The sequence below is a fragment of the Drosophila innubila genome, chromosome X (assembly GCF_004354385.1).
Source record: "Drosophila innubila isolate TH190305 chromosome X, UK_Dinn_1.0, whole genome shotgun sequence".
NCBI classification, from domain to species: Eukaryota; Metazoa; Arthropoda; class Insecta; order Diptera; family Drosophilidae; genus Drosophila; species Drosophila innubila.
The window spans coordinates 21751400-21762579 of record NC_047626.1 but is presented as its reverse complement, the minus strand read 5'-3'; the positions used below and the strand labels follow the sequence as shown (position 1 = coordinate 21762579).

Below are 11180 nucleotides of genomic sequence, written 5' to 3'. Positions count from 1 at the left end.
AACACACACACACACATACACTCATAGACATGTCCACACTTCTGTGTTCCTAACTAAAATAGAAGTACAATACACTCTCCAGTTTTAAGTATTGAAATGTCATTAGCAAACAATCTATTCCCCTCTCTGTCTGACTTTACTTTTCTTTTTGTGTGTGTGTGTGTATGTGTGGAGCTTAACTGCTTTTGCAACACACAACAAAAACAACAACAAATGTAACGTATTTATAAGCTGTAATTAGTTGGGAATTTTAAAGAGTTATTCGAATTATGGAAAAGATGAGAATCTTACTAAAAGACCAAACGGGCTGTGGAGAAGGAGCATATATCTATATATATGTATACTTATATATATATATATATATATATATATATATAACTTGGTCAATTATACTACATTTGCCCCATATACGATATAACGATATTTGAAGCATATTTTTGTTATTCATATGGTTGATACATATATTTGTTGGTATACACGCTGAATGATATATTAGATATATATATATATATTTATATATATATAAATATATATATATATAAATATGTGTGTGTGTGTATGGGAGATTGTGTTAGGACAAAGTATTTTTTTTTGTAAGCTACAAATTTAGAGAATTACGGAGCTAAATTCTAAGCAAACATTTTAAATGATCAATAAATGCGAAATTAAAAAAAAAAAAATGTTAATATCTGTCTATTTGAAGGGATAATACCTATATGAGTTGGAACTCACTACATTTACTTATCTATTCTTAGCTGAAACCTAAAGTGTACTTTTTTCTAATATATAGTAAGATGTGAAAATTACATTTCTAACATTTTCTCTAATAAAAAGATACTGGTCTAATCCTTTTCATAGTCATTAAATATTGTCTTACAAAACAAAAAAATTAATAAATATTACCTACTTCAATTAATTTTTATAAAGAATTTTAAGAATAAAATTACTTATTCTTTCAAAAATAAACCACTTTTTTAACAGATCGTTAAGTTTGAACTTTTGCCATTTAAAACTACTTTTAATTTTGCCCATTTTCTAAATTCGTCTAAACTATCTCAATTTCTTATAACTTGAGCAATAAATGGAGGGAAATAACTTTTTAATATTGCGGATTATGAAAAGCAATTAAGTGTAGAACTTTTCCCTTTTTTTAAACTATAGTGCAATATTACTTTTTAAGAGTTTTCCCCAACACTTTCGGCCAAGTAAGTATTTATTAGTTTTGTAAGCTATTAATTGAAATAGAAATATGAAAGAAATATGAAAAAGAAATAGTTAATATGAATTTAATTATAAAATTTGTTTTTATAATTATCTACTTTCCATCAAAAAAATTTTTTTTTAAATCAGATAAATGTCGATTCCTTTCAGGCTTTATACTTAAAAACTTATTTTTACTAGCTCAAATTACAAATGTCAACTTCAATTTAAGATACCCATTGAAAGGGCATCAAGACCCGCCCAACCACTTAATGGACAATCGCAACGCAAACTAATTAGCTGATCATTTTGTAATCAACCTGAGGGCACACCTCACTCGATCCCATCTCCAGCAGACAATACGTGTCGAACTCAACTGGAGATGATAAAAAGAAAAACAGATTAATACCATCAATTTGATAAGCCTCTAGTTAAGTTGATAGTTGGCCAAATACGTGTTTTATGCCCTATTAATAAGGTATATTACTTTTTTACCAAATATAACTGGAATAAAAAATCTGATTAGCATATTATTGTCCATGGTTACTTTATGTCCAACTATTTTAATGTTTTAATGGATTCCCATTTGAGTTAAGACTTTGTTTATTTAATTGTCGAGGAGTATTATAAAAATTCACATTTTAAGTTGAATGCTGGTTTTTCTGTACCTTTTTTTCACCTTTTTTGATTCATTTTTATTATGAGCTAAGTTTTTTAAGCAAATTATCTATTACCTTACATTCTGTGTGGTCACCTCCAAGCTCACATTTTTTTAATTTTCATTATATTGAGGTTACTTATTAAAGCTTATAACTATCTGTAGGGTATTTGACTTTTAAACATTATAGGGCCATCCATGTTTACTTTATGGCTAGTCATTAGATCACATTATAAGCAATTTCTTTAAACAATTAAACAGATGTATATGTCAAGTCTCTTACATCCATGGTCACTTTTTAACATATAACGGACCATGGTCACTTTATTGCCAATAATTATAGAGGTATTTTTACAAAAATTCAATTAATTTAGTTATATTTGTGGCTTAAACAGTTGCAAGTGCTAAGTCCCCCAACTCCATGGAAATTTTTTGGGAAATATTATCCTCCAAGCTCACTTTAGGTCGTATTTTTACAGAGTTATTTCAACAAAAATGCGATTAATTTATTTGCAGTTTTCACATTTGCATGTGTCAGCTCTCCCACCTCCATGGTCACTTTTTGACATATGTGAACGGTAATTACACAGCTCTGTTTATAATTATAATGATACATCCCATTTTCAGAGATTGAGGCGCCCATCGAATCGGAGTCATCGAGTCTCACGTTGCTGAATGATTGGCCAACAATTATGAATGAAATTTTGAAAATCTACATAAGTGTGTTGTAGATTTGAAATCTATAAAACGATGATATAACCATTTTTGATGTGTATCTGTATGCGTATCTGTGTTGATGATATATGAGTCAGTTAAGCATTGAAAACTGTCGAAATGCGGAAATCTGACGTGCGAACCAAATGACCAAATAGAGAAATGGGCGTATCATACAAATCGAACTTGTTGCCAAATTCGTAGAGGTGATGGTGTTGGGAAGAAGGTATGGGGAGGGCGATATTTGATAATCTAATTCCCATGACGAATTATTCAAAATGTATAATTAAGTGGCGTGTTGTGCAACGTATGTAATTCTACAAAAGATGAAGTGGGGGAAGTCGATGGTAAAATGTCGATAAATTCAAACAGATAAAGTATTTTTGGGCTTATAAATTTTTTTTTTTTTGATTGAAAATAATAAATTTGCAAGATCCGTATTTCAAAATATCCTAGAAAAAACAACAATGAGTAATTGAAAAACACATCCATGTACAATTATTATTATTATTTGTTTTTATTATTATTATTCTATTTGTATATGTTGCTTATAGTCTAACCTAAAGTATCTATGGATCAGATAAAAACCAGAGAATATAGTGAATTAAAAACCTGTAAAAAGGTATTTAAAAATATGATCATAACTTAGAAACTATTAAAAATAGAGTGACGAAATTTGGTGTGTGTCATAAGGATTTGCACAGATAACTGTTAATACTAAAAAAAAGGGCGTGGTCAAGCTAGTCAAACTACAATTAGCTTGGAACTAAAACTATTAAAAAAAAGGAATAGCTAAGATTCGAAAGATTACCGAATTTTAAATTATTGTTGGATATCCAATTGCAACTTGTTGAAACGAAAAAGTAAATGAAGCAATAAAATAATCATGAACATAATAAACATAATATTTATAAGTAATTGTTGCCTTTAAATTGTTGTAATTGCATAACTAATCGCGGGTCAAACAAAGTGATGAATCAATAAATTGAGAGTGAGTCAACAATAATCGGACAGAGTAAAAAACGAAGCAGGAAAATTAAATAGGCCTCAACCTGATGATGGTGAGGAAGTGGAATGCTGGTCATTGATTAACCGTAAGCCCGACTGACAAAACTATTTGCACATGCAACAACAACAACAACTTGATATCATCCTCATCAACAACAAACGCATAATCAAAGTTGTTGTTTTTTTTTTTTTTGCTTTTGCTTTTGAATCTGACTCAATGGTCGCTTTGACACTGTCTACAAAATACCGAGTGATAAAATGCCAATCGCTTTTAATTTGGCTAAAACTGTAGCCACAGGGGTCGGGGGAAGACTGTTGTTAGGGTAGTCTTCGAGTTAAATATGCGCAACAATGCGCATTAAATAATTTACATATATAAATAAGATGCACACACAAAACTACACAAATTTCAAATCTCTTGTCATGATATAATCGAATGTCGACTGCGACGGCGACAGCGACGCCAACTGCAGCAGCGACTGCGACTGTGGCTCAAACTCACATAGATTGGCTCAATCGACAACAGTTCGAGTTGCTTTCTGTTGCAACAACATGGAAATTATAAGACACACAAGGAAGAACACCACAACTGCGGACAGCCGAAGATCACATACCCTAACAATCCGAGAGCAAATAGATATAATCATGTACTCAGTCAACTGATCTCTAACTATAACATTTTAAATTACAAGATCAGAGACCGTTACGGACTAAATTTTATTTTAAAAAACATGCTTTTTTAACCCAAACAAATAATTTTTTAATCTCAAATTTTGAAATTTATAATAATTGTTATAAGTAAATCAGTAAATTTTATCATAAAACAAACCAAATACAATTAACAAATAACAAGTTTTAATCATTAAATCAAAATTATTGTGAATAATCTAATTGATATAAGACAGAAATTGTTTCTGTACTCTGTATTTGAGTATAATTTGTTTGTTGAAACATTCTATTTAAAAGAATTGTTTTTTTTTCTTATCTACCATGTCTATACCATTAAAATATTTAAAATTAAGGGTTTTACATTTCTAATACGAGTATATGTTATAATACCCTACCGGATTTGAAAATATATATTAATAAAGCAAAACATAAAAAATAAAATTGTCTCTATTTTAATAGGATAACCAATGTACACTTCGCATTATATACAGAGTATCTAGTAAGCGTGGACAGCATAACGCTCCGCTCAAATCGATAATCATATGCAAAAAGCCGGTCAATTTGTTGTAATCGGAGAGGGAAGAGAGCGGGGAGGGACAAGCCCGGTCCGTGTCGGGGGATTTGGGTCGCTTGGTTCGGAGATGCGTTAATGCTTATGTTATTGTTGCATATTTTGGGATTTCAAAAAAACAAAAACAATAAATACAGGGTGCTCTATTATGGGGCGTGAAGTGAACACAATTAATTAGTGTATAATATTTTCTAAAAGTGACTTAATTGAACTATCGTTGATACTAACCTAACGGTCGATTGATCTTATGATAATAAAATTAATCGACAGCTGTTAATCGGTAGCATACTAATCGATTTATTTTATCTATGACTTATATTCATAGGATAATATTAAGTATTATATTAAGTATTTCAATTCCAACGAGCACGCATCTTAGACACCCTGTACAATGAAATTAGAGAGGGGAGGCACTGTGGGAAAAGGAGAGAGAAAGTGAGAGAGAGAGAGAGAGAGAGCAACGTTAGTCAAAATTTGTTACTATTTGTTGTGGTTGTTGTTACATTTCTCAAATATTTTAAGTGAATCACAAGAAACGAAGATGAGACGAAGACAATCGCAAAATGCGTGGATCGCTTAACCTATTCCCCCTTGCCCATTCATATTCGTATGATTGTGATTATTTGTAGTCGTATTCATGAGTATAAGCGTTACTATGACCATGACTATTCGGAAACTGCGTATATTCCCATTGGCATGCGTATCGTGGACTCTTCATAGCTTCATCTCCAATGAATCTCACGAGTTGCGTCGACGCACAGTGGGCGATACAGCCGATATTGTGGAAAAAACATTGCCAGTTGGATAAATATTAGCAAACTTTTGATCTTCATGCGACCAACAAAAGACTTCTGAAACTAGCGACATATAATTTGACTGATACGAAATATTGTTTTTGTCAATAAATTTAAATAAAAAAATTTAAATGTTTAACCAACTTTAAATAGTAATCAATTTAAAAGAGTTCCTTGTTGGCATATTATTTCAGTAAATTATTGTATTGAAGAACAATTTATGATATTTTAAGCAGGCTAACAAACCGAAATAAATCCGTTAGGGTTTCAGTTATGTTTGCATTTTGGTTTTTGGTTATCGGTTACTCAAAATCTTTGTATATCGGTTTTATAACGGGTACCGGTTCTATGTATGTTTGGGCATCGAGATACCGGTATGATTTCGGTCCATAAAAAATAATAAATAAGTGCTAAAAATGGTATACAAACGTTAATATATAACGAAAATAGGATTTAAAAAAAGATCCTTTTTAATTTTTACAAAAAATAATAAATATGTGCTAAAAATGTTATACAAACGTTAATATATAACAAAAATATGATTTATAAAAATATCTTTTTAATTATTTAAAAAATTAGGTTGAAAAACGATGATAACATCTTAACAACATTATTGAATTCAATGTTTGATTGAACCGAAAGTATAAGAATCGATTACTAATCGAATATTTCGGTTTCGGAATAGTAAAAACTTAAAACTGTAAATTCCGGTTAAAGGTTAAGGTTTCGATGACGGTTTTAATCCCAGGTCTTAAATTATTTATTTTCTAACGCTAGATCCATTGAATCGCCCACAGTGCGGCGTCGCCAAGCGTCGCGTCGCTGCTGCAGTTGACGACGCTGCCAATGCTGACGACGCTACGCTGCCGACGCTGACTGCGTGTTGTTGCAAGCTGAGCCGGACACCCGGCGGCCCTTATTATGTTTTGTGTAACGGTAATATGGAAGCTGGAAGCTTGACGGAAGCTGTACCTTTGTATAAAAGCACATCGTCAACTGGAAGCTGGCATCATTCGTTGACCAGGAACAGCTCGAACAGCACACGCAGCTGACAGAGACAGAAAGTGTGTGTGAGAGAGAGAGAAATATACAGAGAGTTAACCATTATGAAGGTGAGTTAAGTGAGAGAGAAGGACGAACTTTGGATTAATGACTGATGCAATTTGGATTATCTATTTACAAAAAAACAAAAAACAGATCTTCATTTGTCTTTTGGCCACAATTTGTGTCTGCAATGCCACATTTCTATCGCTGCTCGGCGGTGGTGCTGGCGGTGGTGCAGGTGGTGGCACCAAGACCACCTACAATGTCATAGCTACACCACATGGCGGAGGAGGAGGAGGAGGAGGAGGTGGTGGTCATGGTGGATCACATGGTGGCTCGTATGGTGGCTCTTATGGTGGATCACATGGTGGCTCTTATGCTCATGGCTACTCACATGGCGGCGGTGGCTCAACGCAGCTTATTAAGATCATACTGGAGGATGGAAACAGCTATGGACATGGTGGTGCAACTGGTGGTGCTGTTAGCTATGGACATGGCGGTGTAGCTGGACATGGTTATGCCAGTGGTCACGATCATGGCTCCTATGGCGAACAAGTCTACAAGGTGATTGAACACGCTGCTCCAGTGGCACCAGTGGCTTATCATGCCGCCAGCGGTGGTGGTGCAGGCTACTCCTATGGACAGTCCTATGCCTCAGGACATAGCTATGGTGGCTCCTCCTCCTCATCCTATCACAACCAGCAGCTAAATGCCATCTTGCCACAGATCATACAGTTGGTGTTGCAAGAAGATGCACTCCATGGTGCTGCTGGCGGTGGTGGTGCTGCTGGTGGTGGTTATGGCAATGTGGATGCCCTCAATGGTCAGCTGATTGACGCCTTCGGTCACAAGGGCAAGGCCATCATAATGCGTGCCGACAAAGCCCAAGGTGCATTCTTCAACAGCGGTCATGTGGTGCAACGTGGCACCTTGAAGGTGATGAAAGTCTCCGAGCAGCAGCAACAGGGATCAGCAGGTGGCTGGAGTCAAGGAGGCAGCTCAAACGGCGGCTGGAGCCAAGGAGGATCCTCAAGTGGCGGCTGGAGCCAGGGTGGTGCCTCAAGTGGCGGCTGGAGCCAGGGTGGTGCATCCAGCGGTGGTTGGAGCAGCGCTCAGCCCTCTGGCTGGTAGAGCAGAAGCTTCTGCCTCTTAGTTAGACCAAATGAATTGTTTTTTTTTTAAATATTTTTTTTACTAGGCTAATTCATCGAAGAAGAAGAGAAGAAAGTCCATTAGTTATCGTCATTGTTAAATTATTTTGTTAATAAATAAATACAAATATGCATATATAAAAAAACAGGCCATAGACTTTAAATTCGGCAAACCGAAGATTGAATACACTTGCAAAAAAAGAAAGTCTTTAGCTGTCATAAAAACGAAAAAGTTCTCTTACAGTCTTCAGAAAAAAAATAGTTTAAATATATTAGTTCAATTCAAAAAATTGGCTGAGGATGTAAAAAACATCTATTAATACTTAACTTCTAAGAATTGCTGTAATATCTCAAGATACAAAAAAGTTTTTCATACCAAGCATTATTTCTGGATCTACCGTTCCTATGACAGCTATATAATATATAAAACCAAGAGACTAGAAAAATATTCATCAAGATTGCCACATTCTGTGACAAAATTAACATACCCTCTGCAAGGGTATAATAATATTATAAAAACAAAAATCAATAACAACAACAACAATAGACAAGTTAGTTTGGTAACATGTTGTGGGCACCCAAAAAAAAAAAACAAAAGTTATATCATAAACTGAGAGAAGACTTTCATTGATTGGCCTTGGGACTGCGGGCGGACGGTGCGCCGGGGGGCAGCGGAGAGCTGATAGCGTACAGACACTTGAGTTGACTCAGCTTTGAGATCTTCGGGCCAAATATGGAGATCTTCAGTGTCCGAGTCTGAGACCGAGTCAGAGGTGAAACTGTGTTTCCGAATTGATTTGCTTTCGGATTGCAGACCAGCTCAGCTTCAGCTCAAATTTATAATCTGAAACGCTGTACGAACTGAACAAGTCAAATGTGAAATTCATTAATTATATAAACAAAAAGCAATGCATAAATAAAATATAAATAATAACTGAACCCAAAGCGTACTGCAAAGTCAAGCTGTCTGCAGTCTTCGGACACGAAAATGAGTCTACAAATTATTGAGAATTGCGTTAAAGATGAAACTGCTATGAATAAAGTTAATATATTTTAATATTAATTATTATTATACTAAATATAGTGTTAAGCTTGTCAACAACACTCGCTTTCAACAAATTAATTAACACTACTCTGTATTAATAAATTCATTTGATGGAAAACTAGTTGAAATACCGTTCTATTCAACTTTCTTGTTCTACTTCTTATCAGTTTTATTGAAAGATCTTTGCTAAAAATGAATGGATACGGGGTTTATAGACTGCGGAATGGGCGGGTGGGTAAATGTTGCATTTGGATTAACCCAAGAATTTATATTCTACTTAAATGACGCGTCTCGCAGATCAAGTTTATTTCTAGTTTTGGATGAGTACGCGTATCTGTCCATCAAACCAAATTAACGTTTGACGAAGTTTATTTAAAGTGCATTTGCATACCCTGTTAGACTAACGATAGATTAAAGGGTAGTACGAACTCTAGATATACTATATGTATTCAAGCCATATTCTTAACGTACATTCTTAAATAAATTATCGTTTATTTTTTAAACAATGTTAATAGCAATTGAGAAATATACATTATTTATCATGGTTCGAGTCCACAGCCTTAATAGATTTATTTAGATAATGCCAAAAACTAGTGATGTAAATCCTAATTTTTGATCGAGTTTTATATCGAAATAGAAAACCGCCAAAAATAAGCATCGAGCTGTCGATATATCGGAAAATAGTAGATCGAGCTGCAAATATCGAGTTTTTTCAAAAGAAATTTTTTTTAAATCAAAAACGCAATTGTATTCACAAACACACGCGTTCTTTTAGTAAAAATCCTTTTTTCTTTAATCGTTTTCATGCTTTAATCAAACCTTGGCAATTTTGTAGTTTTTTAATTACGGTCGTTCATCAAAAAATTTATCGATAAACTCAATTCTACAAATTAACTACCATGAACAATCCCCAGTGAACTGTTTATTTTTTTTTTTAATCGATTAAGTCAACTCGATAGATCGTCAAAAAATCATCGAGTTAAAGGACTCCATAATCGCTTCTGCGAAAATCGAGCTGTCGATATTTCGCTTTATTTTTACATTTCTACCAAAAACTAAGATAGAGATGGCTATTACATGCCATAATATTAAGACCAGTAAAAGCAGAAGAATTTTAAAAATACAAATAGACTGATATGCTGAAAATAATATGTACATAGATTTTCTGTTATAGTTTAGCTATTTAAAAAAAAAATTTTGTTTTCTAAACTCCCACTAAATTTACAAATTGAATAATGAAATCAAAATTCGTATGTTAAAAAGTTAAAAAAAAAACATATTTTTTGTTTTGTTTTGTGATGAAGAAGCTCCACTGTATTACGTTTAAGCGACTTCCGCCTGTGGCCTGACTAAGAGATTGTTTGATCAACAGATGGAAGTCCAAAAAGTATGCAACACTTATAATGCTTCAACATAATTAAAACAAAGTTGGATGCTGAACTAGCTCAACTTGATGATGACCTGTAAAAATATTTAAGCTACTTATGACTAAAACCCATTAAATATATGTTTAATATTAATAAATAAAAGATAGGATAACAAAATAATAATCACTTAATCGCTGAACAGTTGAATGAACTATGAAACGTGTATACCCTATAAGGCATGACGCGATTATGCATTAACTGGCGCTTTAAAATTCAAACAATTTAAGACATTTGCAAAAATTTATGATACCCCGTTTATACGGCTTTTATGGGTACAGGGCATAAAAGTGTCAAACAAGAGAAAACAAAAGCGAGAAAAAATAAACAAAAACGTAAAAAAAAATTACTATGTATTATTAATAAAGTTATTGTATTTTGGTTTTTAGTCTTTTTGCTGCCTTTGGTATTTGTAAGCATGAAATCATATGGGGAAGCTTAACCAATAGTTTGCTGGGGTTCATCAATTTGCATTTGAGTTGTTCGCACCAATCTATAGATAGACTTTGAGTAGTAATACCATACAATAAAAGAAGGCACAAGAAAAAAACCCAAAACTTGATAGTTTAACCAATGAAATGAATCAATCAAGGCGCTCGATACGAATTATCAATTGAGTTACGTTGAGATGAGTATTAAGTTCGATTTTAGTTTGAGTTGGAATTTGTTTTTTTTTTTTTTTTTTTTTGGTTGTTTGGTTTGATGCAGGAACAAGTTCTCATTGTTCTGTTTGAATTGGCAGTTGTTGCCTCATAAAAGCTGCAAATATGGAATTTCAATAATAATGCCAAACATCTAAATCCCTCCCTTTATATATATATATTTATTTTTTTTCAAAAACCAATTTACATAACGCCTTTTCAATTCTTTTTTAATTTTTTTTGTTATTTTTTTTCTTTTCA

The 11180-nt window shown here is 33.4% G+C and overlaps 1 protein-coding gene across 1 annotated transcript; it reads left to right on the top strand.

The window, feature by feature from the left end:
* Window positions 1–6720: 6720 nt before the first annotated feature.
* Window positions 6721–7789, top strand: LOC117788261 (keratin, type I cytoskeletal 9). The gene is made up of 2 exons (XM_034626961.1): window positions 6721–6726; window positions 6812–7789. Exons 1-2 carry the CDS (start codon window positions 6721–6723, stop codon window positions 7787–7789), a joined length of 984 nt encoding a protein of 327 aa, XP_034482852.1.
* The last annotated feature ends 3391 nt before the right edge of the window (window positions 7790–11180 follow it).